At 41.3% G+C, this 24,051-nt stretch overlaps 1 protein-coding gene across 3 annotated transcripts in view; it reads right to left on the minus strand.

Annotated features, from left to right (window-relative positions):
- The window catches only part of LOC122875502, a 149,054-nt gene that overhangs the window by 18,034 nt on the left and 106,969 nt on the right, over nucleotides 1-24,051 (minus strand). The window contains exons 6-7 of one of the 3 annotated variants that reach the window (XM_044194708.1): nucleotides 6,880-7,004; nucleotides 5,845-6,618 (exon numbers count right to left, since the gene is read on the minus strand). The exons of 1 other annotated variant lie outside the window; for it this stretch is intronic. In XM_044194708.1, coding sequence (XP_044050643.1) covers nucleotides 6,514-6,618; nucleotides 6,880-7,004 — 230 coding nt within the window. In that variant the 3' untranslated portion in view covers nucleotides 5,845-6,513. Of the gene's footprint in view, nucleotides 1-5,844; nucleotides 6,619-6,879; nucleotides 7,005-10,195; nucleotides 11,743-12,330; nucleotides 12,433-24,051 lie in introns of those variants that run through there. One more of the 3 variants, XM_044194729.1, reaches the window with a different exon arrangement.

The following is a 24,051-nucleotide window of genomic DNA, read 5'->3' on the forward strand; positions in this document are numbered from 1 at the left end:
CTCCTGCCACGCGGCCTCTTCATCTCACACCATTAAAATAACGAGGTGTCACTGAGCTCTGCTTCCATAGCTCCTATGTTGACACCCATCAAGACAAATCTATATTTCATGGCCACTTACAGATGTATAAATAGCCAAATGAGGTGCGCTAACCATCTATAAAACAGCACTAAAAGGTTGCCAGAAGATGGCGAGTGTCATGAGCCAGTTGCGCTGGCAATCAATCTGGGGAGAGAGGAGAGGAAAGGGAGAAGAGTAGAGGAGAGGAGTGGGCTGCGTTGCGTGGGTAAGAGGCGAGGCACAACACGGCGCAACAAGCAGGGCAGTAAATCACATCTGCACGGCACGCTCGCCCCACTGACACACAGCCACTTCAACTGACATGGGGCTTGCTCGACAGCCTGATGGATCACCGTACTACACTCCATTAAAGGCAAACGGGCACGACAAGCACTGACATAACAAACAATTAGTCACTGCTGTGGGTATGGACTTTACATGCCGAGGGCCTGCCTGGTGATGGGCACTCACTTCCTTTGTGGGGCACTGAGGCACATTGGGTCACTGCTTCTTGTGTGATATTAAAACAGCTTTATCAGTTATGATCATCAAAGCACCCAGTCATTAGGATTTTTCTCAATACAAACATGTACTTGAGTTGGATCAGCACTACGATAACTAATTCTACAACTAAATACCCAGGCTTTTCTGTTTTGTTGGGATAACTATCATCTGGCATCACTGACATCAACCTCCAGCAAAGGGGACTCTATAATGTGGAAAAATGACTATTAATGACTTCAGCCAAGTAAAATAGGTTCCATGAAACAATCCTGCCTAATAGAAGAAATAACTAACACATTGATATCTACATTAAAGATAAACCTCTTTAAATATCTACAGTAGCAAAAAATTTTGTCCCAGTAACTGATTGATCTTGTGAGAGGATTTCTTTTTGCGCCCCCCATATCATTGATTCTCTTTAAGAACACATGTTCTAAATTGGTGTTGTTCAACCTATGCTCAGACACCAGCTTTTCGTCTAGTTAACTGACGTGTTTTTTTGTGTGATTTGTTTTCTGCGAGTTAATTAACATTTGATCCTGTTTTGAGAAGTCTCTAATCTTCTATCAACTTCTTCTTCTTCTTGCTAGTACTTAATTAAGAATACCAAAGGAATTTAGAATAGAGGCTGGTTTTATGTTACACAGAAAAACACCTTTGGCTCTTGACCAAGAAATTGAAAAACCTCATCATCTTTTTCTTTTCATAACTTTATAAATTTCATACCTTACTAAGAAAAGTTACCTAAGTTCAGGTATCAAGAGGATAAATACTGGAACGTGTGCACTCCTTGTGATGATCATAACCAGTGTATTAATATTGGTGAATAAAATACAGCAAAGAATACAAACAAGTATTTAAAACATAAAGGCCATAGGGTGAAACTCACACTAGACACAACTGATTAACTGTCTGTGCTGTGTGTAACCCACTGGAGGACTGTGCACGTGAGACATATGTGTATGTGATTAAGAGGTTTTGTATTGCTAATCAAGGTCTGGCATAAGAGGGCGACATCAAGAGATTCCCATGCTTTGGATTCTTACAGGGAGAGCTGAGGTTGGAAGAGCAGGACTGAGCACTTGGGGATTTGTGTGTCTGTTTACTGTGCTCATGGCTGAGTAGAAAACGAGTGTGAAAGTAAGTGTGTAGGGAGCAGCACCTCCATGCTTCAATCACAGATGGAGGTGAGCTCCCCATCAGACCTTTAGCCGCCTCCACTCCTCCACTACTTGTCTCCACTGGGCACCAACACCCATTATTTATCACACACACATCTCTCCCTCAGCATGACTTTCCACTTTAGTCCATCAGTGCTCTGAGATGATCTCTCCTCTTTGTCTCTCCACAGGCTGGTGTATGTGCACACATTCTCACACAGTAGACAAAACCACAGACGCATGCGTATGTATGCACAGGAAATCCTGCAGATGCACATGCATGCATGCACATACACACTCTCGCTCTCTGTCAAACACATTTAAACACAAGCAAATACATAAATACAACTTGCCACTTATCAAAACATCAATTCATCCTTTTTACTGACTGAGCCATGTAGCCCAAGGCCTTTCTATAACAACAAATTTCCTTCCTGAATTTATCGCCCCGCATCTGAAGGATCCGCTATTGCCATGCATGATGACCTCCGCTCTTTTTACTGTCGATAATCTTCGCTATGTTCCCCGCTGTATGGCGGCAATGACTGCGATCAGTGAGAATCATCAGGAGCACTTAGTGAGGTTGACTTTCTGATAAACATCTGTAAAAGAGGCAGATCACATGCCAGAGTATCTGTTTGTCTATAAATGACCAACACTATAACCTGACTGAATAAGAGGGTAAGGAAATAAGAATTAATAATAGTATGTGTAAGAGAGTTGACACTATGGTGAACATCGCAATAACCTGTTGGTCTCCTGCAAAATGCCAAGGACCACCTCAGATCCCTGTCTTTACAACCAGCTGCTGTTCAGCTATGTCTGCATTTCACTACACTGATGCTTTGCTTACAACACCTGATATTACCTCCATCCAGCTAATCAGCCTGTGGAGGTGGGTATGGGTAGCTTTAAGCTGCAGAGGGAGAGGTGGGGGAGTTACTCAGGTGAGCAGCATCAAGGAGAGATAATTGGCACAGCTGAACCCGGTTAACTAATTATTCTCTCCTTAAATACAGTAGCATGCTGGACACAAGGGGAGGGAAGGAGAGGCGGATGGAGAGAGGACGGATGAAGAGAAAGAGCGTGTGGACAGAAAAGAAAGAAAGAAAGAACGTACACTGAAACCCTGGTCTCAGCGTGGTGTCTCAGGGCCTAGAGGAACTCACGGTAGCACGATTACGCTACACAGCCCTACTGTTTTTAACAACATTCTAACCACACCCAACCTCTCCGTCTTCACATTCACCTGTCCATTCAGTAGCACAACTCCTAAAAAGCTGAAAGGCCATTTTTTGTTTACCAGGTAGAATTTCAAAGCACGAAAATAGTATTTCAGTAGGCTCCATGTGCACAGGAAGAACTTGGCACTTTTTTCATTTACTGTTTCATTTAATTTCTATTCCTCACTCAATATGCCCATAGTGAAATAGGAAAGCTAACTGTTTCACTTTAATTTTTAGACATAACTGGTGTGGGAAGTGACCTGGGATCATTCATGTCCTTGTGTAGAGGGACTGTTTCTATATTGGCCACCTAGTCCTAATACAGTCTCTTCATTCTCTGTCTGTCCTCCATGTCAGAGCTGTGCTATCATGGACTTCTTGTTGTTGCAAACTGTCCTGGAGCTCAGCACCTGGTCACCTTCTCCTGCCTCCTGCTGGCTAGACCACTCCAACAGCATCAGAACTAGCTATGGGACTGAGTGTGTGAGTTTGTGTTTTGCTCTAGTATGTGTGTATTTGCGTTGGGCCAGGTGGTGGGATGGAGCACGAGCACCGGTGGGAATTCAGAGACAGACAGATGTGTACCTACCATCTCCCTACAGCTCCACTGGCACTTTAATGACACCAGCTCTAGTGTACATTAGATTATTAGACTCCAGAGTACAATATCCCAGACTGGATAATATTGTTTTTCCTCTGGCTGATGATGCATTACAAAAATAAGGAATGGTGTAACAGATGTCTCTCGGGGTAAGAATAATAAACCACACAGACTTGTAACACACCCACATCCACGAAACACTTCCGTGATTCATTTACTCTCTTTATTCCAACTGAGCAGCAAGCCGGGAGAGAGTATGTGAGACAGAGAAATGGGGAAAAAAGTGATTAGTTTGCATTTAACTTGCAAACATCATTAAGGCCTCTGTACTAATTGTGTTGTTTTAAACGAGTGAAATGTGATAATGACTTCATTAGTGACTCAGTGTAATGATGACTCCCAGGATTTAGAGAGAAAGAGAATAAATACAGAGAGACAATGAGTATATATGTGTGTGTGAGAGAAAGTGAGACCAGACAGAGGAAAGGACAAACGCACTGAGGCTGTCTGTTGAGTCACTATTCAGATACACACCTAACTGCACACAAAAAAAAGAAGAAAATGATACAAGCAGAAAAGACACCACCAAAGGCTGAACAGGATAAATAGAATAATAACTGGAGAACAGACATGGCTAAAGAGGTGTGTGTGTATCCGTTCCTAAATGTATGTGTGTGTGTGTGTGTGTGTGTGTGTGTGTGTGTGTGTGTGTGTGTGTGTGTGTGTGTGTGTCCTCTCTAATGCAGAAGGGGACTGCTTGAGAAGGGGAGAGGTCTAATCCATAATATGGCAGCTTGCTGCATGGCTGCATACATTACTGTATACATTACTGCATCAATCAGTGCTAAGCTGCAGTGTAATTTTCTAACTCCCTATTTCTCTCCCTACCACATCACACAGACAACACCCCATGGCTATTTCTGATGAGATTCAGAGCTGGGGAGAGGGAATGAGGGTGAGGAGGGGGAAGGGTGTTTATGGAGCAACCTACCTTCCTCTCCTCTCCTTCTATCCATCCAGCCCCCTGATTAATTTCCAACTAGATTGCTTGGCCAGCAGTATTATTAGCATAAAATTTCAATGGATCAAGCCCAGCTATGAAACTCTTTCATCAAGCTGCTTGTCAAACACAAAATTTCAAATCTCATTTTGTTTCTAATATCATTTTCATACTGGGGGAGTGATGGGGAGAGGAATCAGGGGCTACGATGTGGAGAGGGGTGGTGGGGGTTATCAGAGGATTGTTATTCCAAAGATAAACAGAGTCATCAATCAAAATTAAAAAGAATACTAGGTTTAGAATGAGATTATGTACTAGCAAGCACATGTATGCACGCATGCATGCAACCCTGCATACATGTCCACCTGCAGCGGGCCTAACAGCCAAGGTTAGTGCTGGGTGGTTGGGTGGGGTGACGTCCGTGGGCTTGATCTGAACACTGGAACAAAAAACAAAACATGTAAGCTCAATTTAGTTTCTCATCCTCTGGTGCTTAAAGTCAGCAGCACTTTCACATATCTGCATCTATCACCACACATGGCACACCTCCACAAACTCATAAAATGCCTGTCAATGTGATACTCTTTGACAGCCACCATAATAAACAATTCTAACCATTGCTTTGACTACAAAATGTGCAACACTGTCACTGGTGCCTTGCCCAAAGCAGCACACTGCACCATTAATTATGAAAAATAAGGAAGGAGAGCAGTGGGGGTTTATTTTAATAAGGATACAGAATCAATGCAAGTTAATCAATCTGAGCTAATTAAAAAACTATACTGTGAAACAATCAAGGTGCATAAACAAGATTACAATAAATGAACTGTGCCAAGAGAAGTGTGCTCTAATTAAATGATACAAATTGTCATTCCATGGCTGTGCGCTGTTTGTTGATACCTTGAAGAAGAGAGCGACACGCCTGACCACCTTCACGAGGCCCACTCCTGTAGCATCTTTAACAGAATTCATCAGACTGAGGGCACAGGGTAAATTTTGTCCTGGCCAGACGGCAGACTTGTTCACTTTGTGGTCTCTTGAAGTGAGTCGTTTCAATTTGTAAAGTGGCTATAATACAATTTTTTCTTTTATCATTATCTCAACACTCTCATCAGCATTGTTTTTGGGCCGCAGCAGGCAGCTGTTTTTGGAAGATAAGCTCTAATAAACCCACTGTACACTACCTTCTCAGCACCAAACAGCAGACAGACAGTTAGAGACTAGGTGGTGAACATAGTGGAGCATTTAACAGCTAAAGAGCCAGTTCCCTCAGGAGTCAGTGGAGACCAAAACAGAGCCAAAAGGAGAGTGAATATTGTTTATATTATTTATTTTCATCAGATGGGCAGAAATACAACTTCACATGAATGCTAACACTCTGCAAATGTTTTATGAGGAAGGAAATGCATTCAACATGTTAGTCAGGCCTCAAAGATACACATAATGTATTTTGGAGAGTAACAATGCATGTAAGCATAACTTTGTTTACAAGTACAGTTTTGTTTACAGTATAATACAATACAGGTTTATATGAAGACTAACATTTCAAGATGCAAAGAATCCATTTTGGAAAAGGTCTTTTGCTGAAGTCTGAGAGTTACCATTTCTAACCACCTACAACATAAAGTCTACCCAGTGTTTTCAATTTATCAGTTAAGTACTTCAGTCAAAAAATGGCTCCATGTACATTTTGAAATTTAACTCTTCGTTTGTTCAACACCTAGAGTTGTCAGATATATGAACTTATGTCACCTATAGATGTTTCCATGCATGTATAGGCCACATAACACACTAAAATTCTCACATTATTAAAAGCATCTCATTCTGGTGGTGATATATTATTTGTGGCTATTACTACTTGAAAAAAAGTGTACAAAATAAAAGTTAATAAAAGTATTTGTGGGATATTTTGGATTTGTGACATTTGTAGCGTTTTACAGTAAAAGAAGATTGAACATGAGATCAGATAAAGGAAACAACAAAAATTGAGGAATAAAAACTGGAGAACATCCAAGATCTTGCTAAGCTCTTTTCATTTGGTAGGACTGTGGGCACGATTTTCTTACACTAGAATTGGCCATGAAATAGGAGATAAAGGCAGTTTAGATAATAGCAAATTTTCTATTGTATTACTCTATTCTAATGACTTCTAATGTTGTTTAAAATGTGTTTTTAGGAGACATGTCTCACTGAGAACCCAGGAACTGAGAAAGACAGGTCTTTGGCACATGGTGTGGTGACCTACGAGTAGGTGTATGTACATGTGTGCTGAAGGTTTCCAAATATGAGTTTACGTATGCATGTCAGACCTGTGAGAGATCACTGTACCTTTCTTGCTGGAGTTGTGCTCTGCCTCTCTCTAGTTTCTGACCAGTCTGGATATTCTTCACCTCTGTCTGCAGGATCAGCACCTCCAGCTTCAGTGCAGACTCCTACTCTGTCTGCACTGCCACCTACACATGCAAACACAGAGGAACGCGAACAGAAGGTTCAAGCACACAACCGTGTCAAAATTAACGAGTGATCAGTGATTATTGTGGATGCAAACAGACACACAAATCTGTTTTTCTTTTTACGTTTAATGCTAATTGGCATTCTATGTCCGTGAGCAGTTTGTGACACAAGGCTAAAGTCGGTCCCACACAGACACAAACACGCATGCATGCTTGCCCACACACACAAACACACATTTAAAGTTCAGTGAATCGTTATCACTTATCAGGAATAATTGCTGCATGTTTGTGCAACTGTGAAATTGAACAAAATCCCACTCCATATAATTAAAGAAAACACAGTGAGCACACAATAACACGGAGAGGCCAGGAGAGCGTGAAGGAATGGATACAACCGAAGGCAACTACAGCTTATTATGTTCTCTCTATATCTGAACCTCTGCCTCCAGTCCAACCTGTGGAGTCCTGTCTGGGTGTTCAGAAAATCTGATTTCCTCACCTATCACTGCATGTTACCTTAGCTCAGCCCTCTAAACAAGCTCAATTGTAAGTTTTGGAAGAAAAAGACAGAATTAGTCTCATCCCTTCTTTCTCTGTGATGCTCTTTCCACCTTTCACCTTCCACTCACTTGTATCTCTTACTGTCTCTCTTCCTGAAAATGATGTCCTCTGGTGAGTCTAAGGAAACACCACATAAAGCAATTACTAACAAGCCTGATGTGCCACCCGCTCCTTACCTTTTGTGTAGGGAGGGGATAGAGTGGGGCCAAGTGCCCTTCAGCAAAAATGAATTTTCCAATTTCAGTTAGTTCTTCCATGAATAAATAAACAAATGAATAATTGAAAGGAGCAACATAAATAAATAACATCACAAACATTTTGCCGGTACTCATAAGTATTCTACAGATAACTCGGGCTGCATGCTAATGATAAAAACAGTACATGCAGCAGGTTGAGATGCATTATTCACTGCTCTGCTCTAACCAAAATTAAATAAATAAAAATCTCTCAAGGAACTCAAAACATCCTCTCAGCATTGAAGTGACAGGCCTGTCCCATTTATAACACACAAGGACACTATGGAAAACAAATAACTGACCAGTCAGATGCAAGAGGGAATAAATAAACCAGCAAGGAGCTGGCAGCCATTGACAGGATCGACAAAATTTCAGCAAGTTGTTAGAAGGAAAAATAAATACCTCCAAGTGGTAGGAAAGATACTTTCTAAGTCTTGCAGGAGGCATGGTCACAAATTTAATTCTCACACTGAACAGTTTTTGGAACAGTTGGACGCTACAAGAAAATAGTCATTTTCAGTTATTGAAAGTTTTCTCTTTCAATAAAGAGAATGAATGTTCCGCTAGAGACACTTACATCAGAGGATGTAGGATGATGATTTCTAGCATGAATAGTTCTATACTCCAAACAAATGCCTGTGTGCTATACAGAGCAGACACATTTCACTGAGATATGGGATACACAAAATGCACTGAGGCCATTGCCAGGTATGGTAATAAAAACAGGTGGAGGCTAGGGTCATAGAATGAGAAATCAATACAGACAGACAGTAGCAGCAGCGTGATGCAGGTTGTAGCAAAGTATAACCAGAAGCAGTGGCATTATGAATGAAAGTTGTGATAAAAATGATTATAACAGTCAACTGATGATGTACACAAATGAAGCTCTAGCGAATGTTCAGTCAGGAAGACTATACTTCTGCATGCTAGGTTGTAGTTAATTCTCAAGCCAACCTATCATTCACTCCTCTCACGCATGCTCACTCATATTCCCTGCTGTCATTATCCAGAGCTGTCAAATCGGGGTATCAGCTGTTCCATCAGCTGGTCTCATCTATCCAACAGCACAGCAACACACCTTCATTGTTAACCTATCATCTTACTACCATCAGTTTAAATATGATTCTCTCTCTGCCTTCAGTACGTTCATGCAACTGTTTTGCACCCCTCCTCATCACCGCCAGTCTTCGCAGATCCATCAGCTCATCATTCCATCAACCTCTTCAGCCATCAGCCTCAGCAGAGTCATCAGCCACCACCACCAGTGTCTGGACTCCATGGGGGGATTCATTCTGCCGCTGCTCAGGGCAGATGCCCTCCATTAACAAAATCTCCCCACAGAGTCTAAGCGCCAAATACTCAAGATAAATAGTCAAGATAAACATCTCACATCATCTGTTTCAATAAACACTATCTTTACTTCATTCACTTGTTTTTTCTGATTGAACTACAGCTGTTGCTGCGAATAAGATAATGAGCTTGAGCTTAACAGAGCTTGAGCTGTTGTTGAGCCCAACAACAACAAATGCGCACAGTAAACTAAGTCCAAATCTGGACAGATCTCCATTCCACGACTCAACATCCTAATAAATAAAGGCCTCATTCGATCACAGCTAATGTCCTATTCTACAGAAACAGTGGTAGAGGTGGGAGGATTATGTGGAGGCAATATTGAATGAGGAGTTAAACAATGATTACTAATCTCATTGTATTAGAATAAAGAACAGCAAACACGGGGGGAAGTTGCCCTGTGTCCTCTGCGTAGCTCGTTTTCCACAAAGCTCATTAAGGAATACTGTTAACATGCTTCCTAAGCACAAAATGTTAATTAAAAACACAAGGCTAATATGCATTTTTACGCCATGTTTTTGAACGACATGGGGGAAAAAATCTCATTTCCTCTGTGGTTCTGCTGATTGCAGTCTGATGCGGTGCTGAAGTTAATTAGAACCCTGTGATCTGATGTGATGAGGGGGTGACCACACGGCACGCTGCCATCAGCTCCCTTCCCTCCCCTCCACGACTGCAATCACCCTTAGCCTACTCATTATTACTGCTGTAGACTATGCCATTTCATCCAGTTTGAAGGTACCACCTTGCTCTTTTCCTTTTCTTTCCCTCACTCAGTCTTCATCTCTGTCTCTTACCATGTCCTGCAGTTCTGGGCCCCCAGGCTGAGGCGTCTCTCCTCCTACAGATACGAGATCCAGAAGGCCAACGTAAGCCTCACTGCCTCAGAGGCAGTATGGAAGTGTGGTTTTTACTCCTGCAGCTTCCTATCCCACAGACATCTCAGATCCATCTTCAGGCCATGTTCATCTTCCTCAGCCTAGCTCTGGAGCCGGGCTAAGCAACCTGACAGCAGGTGCAGCATGGGAGTTACTATAGCGCAGTATGACAGTCAGGGAGAGTACAGCATCAGTCAGTAATCCCTTTGGTCAGTCAGAGGTTAAAACAGAGTATTATTTATCTCATTTGCATTCATATCAGTTTGTACAAGGATGCTTGGAATTTATGGTGCAGATTTTTCGAGGCACAACCAGGTCTCTTCATCCCCAAATTTTGCTATGGACTAATATGGTCTGTAAACTGTGTTGCCCTTTCGTTACAGTGCACTCCCTCGACATTAAAACAACAAGTTTGTAACAGCTCTGATAAGTTTTCACTAAAAAAGACACTCAAAGAGGGGGCCCGTTTTTATGAAGTGACAAACTCACATAGTGACAGGATCATCCCATAAAAGTCCATGCGAATGAAGAGAATGAGTCTTCGTTGGGTGTGAAAATATACTGCGGCACGCACCTCTGCAGACCCTTCTATTAATCAACCTGTCTGCACTTTGTTTTGAGAGTAATCTCGTCCAACCACCAGAGAAGCACTCAGCAGTAAGTGGCGCTTGGCTGTGCTTTGAAGGCCGTGGTTTATTGCCATCCCAAAGCACAGCAAGACTGCGCTGTAAAAACATATCATCTCAGTGCTCAACACTTGCCTCCAGTTACACACCTCACACAAGGCAAACTAGCGCGGGCCTGAAGACCTCCTTAACCACTCCTGGCCTAAGCTTAGCGATCATAGTTAGACACAGTATAAGCCCCTATTAAAGTCCTTTCCTTGTCTTTTTCCATGCATATGGGCAGTCCTCTTTCTCAGCCTCTCCCTTTCTACTGATAGGTCATGACAAGAGAATAAGCTCACTTTTCATAAATAAGGACAATCAAAGTCATGTCCCTTTATACCTCTGTCCTCACACAAATGAAAAGTTACAAACAGCAGCAAAGAAGGTCAACATCAAAGGTTAGAAAATCCTGAGAACTCACTCTATGTATGTGTAAGAGGTGAATTTAAGACTGTTGCTTAGAGAATCCGTATTATGGAAAAGTCAATCTGGTCTTTCACTCATCCCACTTCAGAAGGGTGAGGCCTTACTAAACAGGTTTCTTTTTAACTGACTTGTTTGAGAGTATCAAGGCGACAGAAGTCGGTGTGAGCTGAGGCATATCAGTGGGAGAATGTGGTTTATGACTGTGACACACTCCTTGCCTTTTCAGTGATTCATTTGCTGCTATTTCACTCCAAATCAACTTGACAAGATATTTTCTTGTTTTCATGAGTGGCACAGCCAGCGACACTGACCCTTTTACGTACTCTCTCATCTTCTCTGCATCTAAAACTTGAACAAAACAAAGTGCCTATTCTCGTTACTTGACCTACTCAAGAATACCTCCTTTAATATTTCAATATTAGGACACAGAGAGTGCAAGTGAAATTTAAAGTAGAAGTAAATAAAGTACTGAAATATTGAAGTGGAGGGTGGCGGTCGTCTGGGCATGGTGGAGTGACTGTGCAGGGAGTCAAGTTGGGTGTGCAGGATGGAGTGTTGAGATGATTGTCCAACTTCATAATCTATTGCAACCAGGTCTGTCCTGACATTTAAGGGCCCACTGCAGGCATGAATGAGCATTAACAGTAATCACCATATAATACTAAATTTCTCATTGCAAGTGAAATTCAGTGCAGGTGTGTTGTGGAGGCAGAGTAAAGCAGGTCTGAGGAAGTGATTGCTCTTAAATGGGTGACCTCCTGTCTTTCACATCCTAGAAAGAAAACATTATTTTGGACCTCTGTCTAAACACTAAGAATGTGTATATGAATGTAACATTCATTCTTCAAGGACTCAAAAATTTTTTCTTCCTGCACCACAGATGAAAAGAGCTGCTGTCTACGTCTTAAAGGTAGCATTTGTGGCATAGCTGCAGCTCCTCTTAAAGCAGGGACTTTTTTTCTCTCAAAAGGAGGAGGTCAATAAGTCAAAACATGAAGGCCCACAACACTACCAGCATTTTCTAGCTTTCTTCTATAAGCTCAATCCAAAGAAAGGGTGAAGTGAAGTCAAAGGTACACATGAGCGCTTACATGTAGTGGCAAACCCTTAACTCTTTATTGAGGAAAAAAGTCATGTGTATTCATATATATGTGTGTGTGTGTGTGTGTGTGTGTGTGTGACTTCAATCAATAGGAAAGCCACTGACCTTTCTTTGCAGCTCTTACAATTTATCCTACAGCAGCATCTATGGCCTGTCTATCTCCACCTGTAGCTCAGAAATCTGTTCTTTGTTCTGTCTCTTCGCCTCCTGCTCAACACACAGACAGGAAAGAGGGAGCAGAGGTGAGGCGTACAGAGGATTGAAGCTGTCTGTTTTTAAAGGTGTCAGCACACCTTACTTTTGCATAATACATATCACACCTCAGAGATAATCCATTAGCAGGTTACAGCAAGAGAGTCCAGCAATAAGCTGATGAGATACAGCTGCAGCAGACACACAAAGACAAACACAACCGCACACACATACACATACACATAATATCCTCCACTTTTACAGCCAGATGAGAGGGTGGGATTGTCCCTGTGGGGCAGACTCGTGTGTGGCTGCATTTAAAACCACTTTTACTGGACTGACTTCTGGGCTACGACCCTACACTGTCTCCAGAGAAAGCGCAAAAGACAAAGTGTGTGAGAGAAAGAAAAAGGGAGAAATAGAGCGAGAGATGAACATGAGAGAGAGGCAGACCAAAAAAGAGAAAAGTCAAGCTAACACACCCCCCGCACTTCCAGACACTGATTTATAATTTTAATATCTCTAATTTCCACAGCAGCGGCCATTTTCCAAATGTCATTTTCCAATTTATGTCAAACCGTGTGACCATTTTTCTTAATACAGCTTATGACAAGCTCGGTGGCAAGGCGGATATGCAATTCAGATTGAGTGTTTTACAGGCACAGCAGCAGACACACTAGGGTGTTTGTGTGTTTATCTTTATCAGTGTCTGCTCAGTATTTTGGAGGGGAAAGACTGGGAGCGTTATACACCAGGGAAAAATTAGATTTGCTGGAAAATATGTGCCTTCAGGGAACAGAACCATAATTCTGTCATAAATCTAATAATTACAGTTATCATAATAAGAATTATGATGGTGGCAATGATAATGTATTAAAATATGCATTAACATTAAGAGCTTGAAATGGAATGTGGGCTGGCTTTATGACTATTACATGAATATTGATGTTAATTAAAACAGAACCTCCCTTTTTATGTAACACTCTATCTTGTTGTAATGATAAGAGTTGGACACAGTGGTGAGCCAGATGGAGCAGAAGTCATTACTGGTCGGTATACCATACTTGGGGCACCGTGGAAGTCCGCTTGGATGTGTTAAGGGCCTTGCAGGTTGGCTCTTTCCATCTCAAACTCTGTGAGTGTGGACAAATGCTATTTTAGGTTAAAGAAGCCTCCACGCTCAGTGTGTTAATCCAGATGTTTATGACGTAAGTGGTAGCTGTGACAAGAGCTGGCTGAGCTTTCTAAAAGACTGTAAAAGGTGTTCAGTGCTTCTTTTACCATCTCTTTTTGCCTGGGAAACAAAGAACAAACCTTTATGTAGGAAGGTACAATTTCTGCATTATTCCCAATAATACTGCAAGATTTTATTTCAAGTTGACTTAATCACTAAATAACAGACTTAGTGGCTTACATAGTTAATTAGTAATAGATCCTAGACAAATTTTTGGAGATTACAAAAATACATTCACGTTTTATATTTGCAGTACTTACTTCTTTCAAGAAGCTATTTACTTTGTCATTCAAGTTTTTAATGACTAAATACTTAATTTAAAAAAACATGTCAGATCAATTTGTATGCTCCAGGCATTGATTCCGATTCATGGAACTATGGTTTCAAAATTAAAATTTGCAAACACTCAAAACTTGCTTGAGATAGGTAATCTATTACAGTGAACATTACTGTACTGTATGTCATATTAATGGGTTTTGTTAAACATTTTTTTTATCATCTTGTTGTAATGCAGCTGCAAGCAGGGCTTGCTTTGAAAGCTTCCTTGTTTGCATGCTCAAGGGCTTGTGGAGAAACTCTGACATCTGACCCTAGACAGTTAGTTACTGAGCAGCAACCTTTTCAAGGCGAGAAAGTAAAAAATTCAAATGATCCTTTTCATACTTCTCACATTTTCACAATGCCAATAAGTGATGTAAGAGCAAATAAAGTTTTTAACATCTTGCGAAGGTCTCATTGCTCAATCAAAAATATAAAGTGCAAGTCTCCTTCAAAAATGAGCGACGCAATGACCCTGATTTTTTTATATTATATTTTTTATATATATTGCCATGTAAAATAAAGGCATTTCAATTTTGCATAAATCCCACCATTCGGTTCGCATGAAATAAGCACAGCGCACCTGAAGTATCCAAAGAGCATAATGAAAGTTTTTTTTTTAACTGTTCCAGCTTGCAGCTGGTATCCAACAATAATGTAAAGTTGACCCAAAACAAATAAAATGACATGCTCACTGTAATGGACTAAAGCAAGTTGGTGCAGTGAGGTTAAGTATACATGACTTTACATTAATGAGATAAAAGAAGCAAAACCACCTGTATGTTCAACACATTCAATAAAATGATGGCATGCTACCTGAGTCCAGGCTGGCTGACCTTTAATGTGAGTGAACGATAACCCCAAGCGTGACGAGTGATGAGTCCCAAAGTATAAATGTCTAAAGTTCCATTCTGGCTACAAACATGCTCTGAAAACCCATTAATGATGACATGATGATGATGGAATCTAAGTGACAGAGCAAGACCTGTCTATGGTATAGCAGTGTTAAGACCTGCTTATGGTAACCTAAACAGCCTTACGTCTATCCCTCCTCTCCCCTCTGAGCCAAACACTGATCGACTCTCTGTGAGTGGCGGCCCGCCAGCCCATGTTCCCTACTATTAAAAAAAGGGTAAAAATAACAGGAACAAGTTGTCGGAAATGAAATTTCAATTCATCCAGTCCCTTTATACACTGGTGCGAGAGCCTGTCGTTGAGAGGGAGGGATCAATAGTGTTTAGACAGCAGGGCAGATTTTCTAAGCGCCGGATCAATAGGAAGGAGAGAGGAAAAAATACCCTGGCTTTTCTTTGGCTGTTGTAGTAAATACGAACAAATCAGTGGCCTTAGGCTAAATGGATTGACCAGCTGTTTCCGAGTTCTGTATTGTAAATAAAGATCCATTCTGAGGTGTGTAACCGAGGCCCAAAGGCAAGAGTGCCACTGTTCAGGTCGGCCCTGCATGGGCTGTGCTGGACCACACAAGTGTCCTGAGGTGAATGAGGCAAGGGAACAGAGGAGGGAGAGAGGGCAGGGGAGAGAGCTGACTGTGTACAGCTTATCTTATCAGATGAGCTCAACTAACCCTTCATCAACACCAACAGCCTTGTTCCAAATGTAAATTTGAATGGATTTTAAACTGGTTAGTTAACTCTGTTTATTTAATTTAAACTCTACCACTTCAAGTGGTAGTAGCATGACTGCAATCATATATCTAGCAATTTTAGATATGTGGTTTGACTTCTTTGTTCGCTTGCTAATTAGTTTTCTCTTATACCAGTTTTTGAATAAGAGTGCTGGACCACCAAACAGCAACATTAACCTCAACAAGTTGTTGTTTGGCGGTCCAGCACACTCTTATTCAAAAATTTGTATTTTTTGTATGCTTGTATATAAATAAAAGACTGAAAATACCACCTGAAATACATTAATAATTCTTATCTTGGCACACAGAAAGTATATGATTAATGAAATTGACAAAAGGACAAAAGTACAACTGTTTAGCCGATTAAAGTAAGTCATTACATGAAAGATAAGACTAGTTCTTGATGTAGGCAACTGTGGCAGGTTAAATATCTCCACCAATATACTGGGCTAATCAGAGGGTAAGATCCTGACAGGATGACTGATGGTCTGCTTGCTTTGCCTCACCTCTGGACTTATTAAAGAAAAACACCACGGGCCATGCTTTCACAAAACTCATTGGTCAACCATAGTGGAGAATGTGATGGGTGAAATTTATCACTAAAACTCTTCAGCCCAAACAAAACACACATTGGAGCACCGAAAGAACCTCTGGTCATTACTGATTGCCTCCAAACTCAGCAAGAAGACACTTTGAAGGACAAATGTGTGTGGAAAAGGATGGCTGTTGACTCTCGCTGCAGGGTTGACAAAGAAAAAAGAGAAGGGAGAGAGAAATCTTAGGCTTTGCTGTGCATGGAAACACTGTCTGGGGCTAAGAAAAAGTATGTATGCATGTGGCTCAAATCCCTTTCCTCTCAATCTTGGTTCCTTCTAGGGAAGAGTCACAGTTGTAACTTATGGAAGAGCTACCTAGCTCAACATTTGGCCTACCTAAACATAGAGCACTATCTGCTGTTGTCTGGAAGTGATATATTACTGCCTTCTCTTTGCATTTGGCAAGGAAAACTGCAGTTTGGTGGTATTACTGCATCAAACGCACAAACAGATCTCAAAGACAACACTACTGTACAATTTTAGTCACATAATAGACAGAATCTTCACAAGAATACATAAAGAGAGCAGCTAGACATGTTGTACGACTCTTTTGAGAGCAATTTCACAATGTAATTGAGGCTTTGTGTGTGCATGTGTGTTTGTTAGTGCCGCCTCTGTCTGATTAAGGTGACCTAAGATTGTGCACTTACCGAATCTCAGGCTGAGCAGCAGAGGTTAGAGCACAACTCATTGGCTTCCTGAACACATTACCTTAATGATGCCATTCCTCATGCCTCCATTTCAACACATTTAGAGATGGAGCAGTTACTACGTCTATTAAGACATTCAAATATCTCCCCCAGCTATTTACCCACTACTCTAGCACAAAAGGGTAGCCTGAATTAAGTGTGACAGCGCTGACTCGCTTCCATTTCCAAACAGACAAAATACATAGACAAAGTCATCATGCAGGAATGGTCATTAAAAATTTTGATTACAGCTTCCTTGCTTTCCCGAAAGCTCGTCTTTCTCTGCTTGTTAATAAGATTGTTTTTCTTTTAATATTAAAGTGTTCATTATGACAGATTGTGAAGCTGACTCTGAAGGCGGCTTGTTCTCCTCTTCCTGGCCTCTGATCAAACCTCATTTACTCGACTGGGGGGTTGAATGAAATGTCTGATCATAAACCATATGTTTGCCTCTGGAGAAGGGGTGGCTGTTTGCCTCCTACACATTTTATCTTTTGGTGCACCTCAGTTTAAGCTGCTGTTTTCTATGTTGTGAACATTAAAACTTACACAATGATTTAACAGCTAAAAAAAAATCACTAACCAGAGGTATATGCAGTGTCCTCAAAAGCTATTTACTTTCTTTGTCAGTTGCCAAAGATAAAAGGTTAAAAAGTCTAAGTGAATTGTCAGTTTTTCTTCTTACACTACACTCTAGTTCTTGGCCAGGTTACTGTCCGATGAGCTGCACATCTCAGTGAGTGATCCTTAATGTGGTAAAGTCCCCACAGACTATCTGTTCCATATTCTGGCCTGTGTAAGCGGTTTTACCCCTGTTTTAAGGTATTTGGGGTATTCTTGGGAGGAGACAAGGGCTATTGAGAGTGTTTATTTTCCTGGCTTGTACAGAGGCTTCTAATGTGTAACACAGGGCACTTCAGTGTTCAGACGCCTGGGGCTATTCTCTAAGTGGTCTTTACTTTGAAAACACAGGTGCCCTCCAGGGGTTGATGAGTGGTGGTTGTGTGCATGTGTGTGCATGTATGAGGAGGCAGTACGCTGGGAGGGCAGATAAAGGAGCTGCAGTGTTCTGAGGTCCATGCAATGCTCTGAATAATATATCCATACATCATCAGTCCATGTCAGACTTTGATTCAGTGTGGTGGTCTTGCAGAAACCACTGTGGTATTATCTTTAATAATGCAAGCTGGGATTAGGCGCTTACTCTCTTCTGATAAATATGGGCAAATCAATTAATTCCACTGACATCCCCCCCACAGCACATATATAAATCCAACATTGTGCTTGGCTTTCTTGTTTTTGCTCTCTAAAGCAGGACTGAATAGTTTAGTTTTTATATCCTTATTCTAAACAAAAACTCTACAGTGTAGCAAAGATTTGTTATTGTAACAGAAGACTGTAAAATAACTTAGATGTTGATATTTAAAAATCTAATGATGTTTGGAGGGAGCTCATAAATTAGAAAAACATAGTTGTATATCCCTTACTGCTGGTGCATAAGAAAATAAATATTTTTGACAAAATTAATAGGTTTGACATATGTCTCACAATAATAACCACTCAGGCAACCATGGCCAAGCAAGAAAATGCATTCTATGTAATTCTACTGTAATATAAATATGTAGCTGTCATGTAAATACAGCATGACTGCACACATTTTTTCAGTGTCTTTGTAGAAAACCAGTTAAAATGAGGATAATGAAAGAAAATGTGAATTTGTTATGCATTTCACAGAGTTTATGGTGTCAGTGAGTGCAGTACTGATGGAAAGGCCTCATGGCCATTTGAAAGGCTATATACCACTTAGCAGATCTCAGCTGGTCCTGATGCCAGTGACCTTGGTAATGAGGAGCAGCTGACACAACAGTCATTAGGCCTGGCTATCTCCACCTTCAGGAACCATCTTTTATTTCCATAAAACCTTTTATACATTTCTCTCTGTGCTGCTATACAGTCTAACAAAGGCTGGGCCATTAATGGCTACAGCAGTATAGTAAATGTCATTACATAGCTTGTCTTATCAATACTTCTAAAACCAGAACATCAATGGAAATAGAGGCAAAGCAGATATAATGTGTTTCTGGTAGTGTCACAATCTTGTAGGTCTAATTAAGCTGAGTTCAACAGAAAGACTACATGAGAGGAGAGAGGAGAGGGTGACCCAATTAAAACCAAATCGAAACTCAGACTCACTCTACAGTGTGGCTCATGCTCACAATGAGCGGGAACCTGTGAAAACAAGGAGAACAAGCTTTATTAGTCCCTAAAAAGCCCTATTGCGGCATTAATATTCTAGCCTAATGAAAGCATTTTTTTACCATATCCCTACACTTGCCTGTCACTGTTCGGTTCATAAATATTGTCTTATTATGATCATCATGATGATATGTAGAAAAATACAGAGCCAATTACTAGAAAGACAGGTGAAATGGGAGCATGCAGAGAAGAAATGAAGGGTTGCCATGGTGATATAGCCAAAGAATCAGACTGTGTGTGGTCATGTGACCAATATCTGGCTAAACTGCTGCTACGCTCAGGCCCCGTGCACCAAAGGACACTTAACCTAAATCGCTGGCAGCAATCGCTGGTCCGTCCAGCTGAATTTATTTGCTATTTCTGTCAGGCTGGCTGTGTGTCTGGTGCAGCTACAGCCAAACCCAGGACATTCTCAACCCCTCTTGTCCTAATGAAGGCCCTGGAGAACTGAGCACAGATACTGCTAAGGGAGGCCCACATAGAATACTTAAAAAATATGCATTAAAAGGAGGCTTCTGACAATGTTACAACATCCAGAAGGAGTGTAACAGAGGCAGATACAGCAAAAACACTCATGTAAATGACACAAACAAGATGTATATGTAAAAAGTGTCTGTAAAAGCTAAACTGCAAAAAAGCAGAAGGACTGTTCAATCTGATGGAGATCAGTCAGTGAGAGCTCTAAAAAGATGCCTATGTTCTGTGATCTGTTTGCTGTTAACAGAGCACCTCTGTACCTATATGTGCTGTGTGAACGGTCTCCCACTCTGTGACCCCCCTTATTAAGAATACAATACCTTATGCACAGACAAGGATTAATATTTGAGAATGTGTAAAATGGAATTGGAAATGAAATGACTTGGATCAAAAGTTAATTAAGAAACAACTTGCACAAATATATCTTTTTAGATTGTGCCTGTTCATATGACAGCAAGAGGGGTTCAAACTGGTTTAACTGAGCCAGTCAACGGTAGACTAATACAAATCTATTCTAAAACTAGAAAGTGGTCTTTCAGTCTTTGTATTTGTCTCAATCAGAAGACAAAGTCTACTTGAGGATGTACTTAAAAATGTTGTTTTTTTCTTAGTGAATCACTTAATACAAAGCAAAAAAGTGTAGCTCAGTGGCAGCATGGTAGGGCTACTAAAATCACTCTCTATTATCATATTTAGAACTTGTGAATATATTTATCTTCTATTACAACAGATTAAAAGTCATTCAAAAGTGAAATGCAACATACAGCAATGCAGATGTGCCACTGATAATGATGCAAGAGTGAAGCGTATGGATGAAAATTATACAAATAAATAAATAAGCTCAAACAAACGGGAAAAATCATCCCACCAGAGCAATTATGGATCTAATCAGAGGTTTCTGCGTGAAGGTACAGCTCTCCTATCTCGCTCCCATTTGCATCATAACACAGTGTGCAATATTAATTTCCGAGTTTACTGCTTATTGGAAGTGCAAAGTATGAAAAGCCATTAAGGCCCCAAATAGGAAAGCAATTTGCTGTCACATGCATTCGGCTCTATTAAAAAGAAAAATCTTGTTAACCATTTGGAATTAGAGTCATTTGGCAAAAGGCATTCTGCTGCACTCCAGTAAAATAAGTAATTATGCTTCTCTTCCTTCTATCCCTCTCTTTCTTTCATTTGCAGAAGCAAAGTGGGGAGTGGTGGATGGGGAGAGCGACTGGATGCAAAGGTAATTAAAGTTGTTGGCTATCTGTTTGGTTAATGTAAGGATCAGGCCAGCTGAGAGCCTTGGGGGCGAAAGCAAGATGAGAAACACATCCATTTTTCTGTCTCTTTCTACCAGCCCCCAGGCTAACTCTCATCTGGTCCATATATCACCTATTCCAGTCCTGCAATCCACAAACTAAACAGGGAACTATCCATATAGAAAAACTTGAACTGACTATTCCTCTGAGCTTATCTCAGTTTCATTTAGGTTCCAACTGAGTAAAATCTCATTAGCAGTTCTCAGTTGTGAGTAGCCTACTGTTTAAATTAAACCATCTCTACAGACCCTGATGTTTTAGCAGATTACATACCATGTACTTTAAATGCTGTGTGTTGCATACACTCACGACATTTGTCACTTTACTAAGTGTGTCACTCCCACCTTAACGTTTCCTTGTTTCCAGTTAAGAAAAACAGGTATGCCTTATATGTGATCCTATAACAAAATACTGGACACATAGCACATATTAGAGAAACACAAAATAATAGCTCAAAAACGTGTCCCTATCCATTCTTATGCCATCCTAATTTGCAGTGAACTCTTGCCCTGAACCTTTAGTTTAGCAGTATTTTCTGGATAGTGTCATGACCCCTTAATCATCATTAACCCTAACACCAGCTCAATGGGTAACCTATCCAACATAGGCTTGGCTCCCCTCACTCCTCCATAGGAATGAAAGCCAAAAAAAAAAAAAGGCGATTTATGGGGTGGCATGTATGGCCTCTAAGGTGTTTTATGGTTGGACCTGCAGGACCTATTTAGGAAGCACTGCGTGCTCCATCCTGACCACAGGTATTGATCGTCAGCAATGGCCATGGTGTGGCTGTTAAAGCCCTGCATGTGCCCTCACAGGGAGATGAAAATGAGGCCTCTGTGTGTAATGATCTGTGTATGAGCAGGGAGAAGAGGCCACAGAGACAGAGAGGAGGAGAAATTAAATCATTCCTTTGCTCTTTCAGGAGAGGCACTGCAGCTAGCCATGCTCGGCTGCTTAATGTGGGATCTGTTTTTGAGAGGAAAATTAAAAAGAGAGAGAGAAGCGAGTGCTAGCGGAGGAAAGAGAGATAAATGGCTGGATGTGGAGGCGGTAAATGAGAGCATCCTGATGCAGAGAGCTGTGTGCGGATGTCCCTAATGGGGTAGGCTGATGTGAGCTGTCTGGTAGCTGACCACCACGGTTACATTGCCTTCCTGCCTACCCCACACCAGGCCCTTCCAGCACTGAGACAACCACGCTCCATGCTAATTGGCAGGAAACGATGGTGCATAACAAGTACAGAAGAGACATTGGTCTAATTTGAGAGGGGGTGAAACGATGGATAAAATGCTTCAAATCATATGAGGCATTTTCTTGTCTGTGAGGCAGAGACTGCAGCTTTCTCTCCCTCCTCTGGATTGCCACAAGTCAAGACACACAGGGACAAAGACTATATGAGCAAGCGGATTGTGAATCCATGCAAGCTTGAAGACAAAAAGAAAAGCAAGCAGCAACACCTGAAATCCACTTACTCAAGTTGGTCAGTCAACAAACAGCCAGACTATGAAAGCTGCACTATATTTTTACTTAACTCTGAAGTCATTAGTCACAAAAAATAATATAAAACAGGCTCAGTCAATTCCAATGTGAATATGATTTTTATTCATGGCCTAAATTTGTGAGTAGTCTACAAGATGTGCGAATTGGACAATCACAGTGTCAAAATCACTGGAAAAATGGGCGGAATTCAAGAATAGAGTGACACTTCCTATACATCAGCTGAATGAACCAGCTTAAATAGAAGTGATGGTGGGTGTGAAGATGCCAATCACTGAGAACAACTGACATTGTATTGTATTGTTTTCACTGGAGGAAGTCAAGTTAGGGCACAAAAAAATGCTGCTGCACATCATGAAACAAACAGTTCCAAAAGAACTGGAAAATTATCATTTTCCTCAGAAGAACCATTTCCTCAGAAAAGGTGTGAAACGCTCAAAAGATCTGGGGGTACTGTAAAGATATGGCGGGGAAACACACAACAGGGACCGAACCTCTATGGCTGCATAAGACCATTTGCATGACCCTATCCTCAAAGCCTCTTACTTCCACCCCACTGGGGTGAGTGCCTGTTCATTTCACCTCACCGGCCTCATTAACGCAGCCCTCTGCCATCATTAAGACATTTGCAGTAAAATTAATTGAAAGACAGATTAAAAATAAATTAAGAAAAATGCGCTGAAGAATGCCTACGTGCACTTCATAAATCACCGGGGTAAAGCCAGGAGCTGGCTCCCCATAATTAACTGCAGACTATTTATTTTATCCTGACGGTATAAATTAGAATTCAGACGCACAGATTATATTAGGGCTGTCTGCCATGCGGAACTGCTGAGGGGTGTGCAGAATATTTTAAGGATACAAAGAGGAGAATAGAGAGAGAGAGGGAGGGAGAGAGATAATATGTAGAAAGGCAAACATTATGTAAATGTATACAAAGCAGAAAGATAACATTTGCGTCCCATGGAGAAAGTATTTACTCAGGCAGTGCATAAAGAAACAATAGACAAAGCAATTAACAGCAACAATCAAGTGCATGATTAAATGAAACAACAAATGCCTGATTAAATGAACTGTGCCAATTGTTCCATCGACTCCTCGTCGGTAAGAACAGGATACAAGTTTGACTGCAAGTTTAACCAGCGTTGCTTGTATACACTAGGGCTAGAGCTGGTGACATAACACTGCCCAGGAAATCTCCCCTCATTCCTCCCTGCCGCTTTCCTGCTGTATCACTACCTGGCCACTTCAGATGCAAATGCAGACTACACCTCTTCTGCCAGTCAGCCTCAGACACCCCCCACAGACACACTTGTGTCTCTCAGTCTCTTGCTGTCTGTGCATCTCTCTCTGTGCTACAGTCAGTGCTAGCCACACACTGCCTCCTCGTGGGCACAGTGCCCAGACTGGCACCGAGCCAGACCTGCTCTGCCACACTGGACTGGCAAAAAGCTCCCTTTCTCTCCACACTCCAGATTCCCCCGCACATCCTTTCATCAGAATGCCTGTGGCCCTCTCCTCCTCCTTTCTCCGGCTTTATTCTGCACCACAGCTGAGATCCACACTTTGAAAGTATGCCCTCCAACCAGCCAAGGAAAAATAATGCTACCACTAC

The sequence above is a fragment of the Siniperca chuatsi genome, linkage group LG1 (genome assembly GCF_020085105.1).
Source record: "Siniperca chuatsi isolate FFG_IHB_CAS linkage group LG1, ASM2008510v1, whole genome shotgun sequence".
NCBI lineage: Eukaryota > Metazoa > Chordata > Actinopteri > Centrarchiformes > Sinipercidae > Siniperca > Siniperca chuatsi.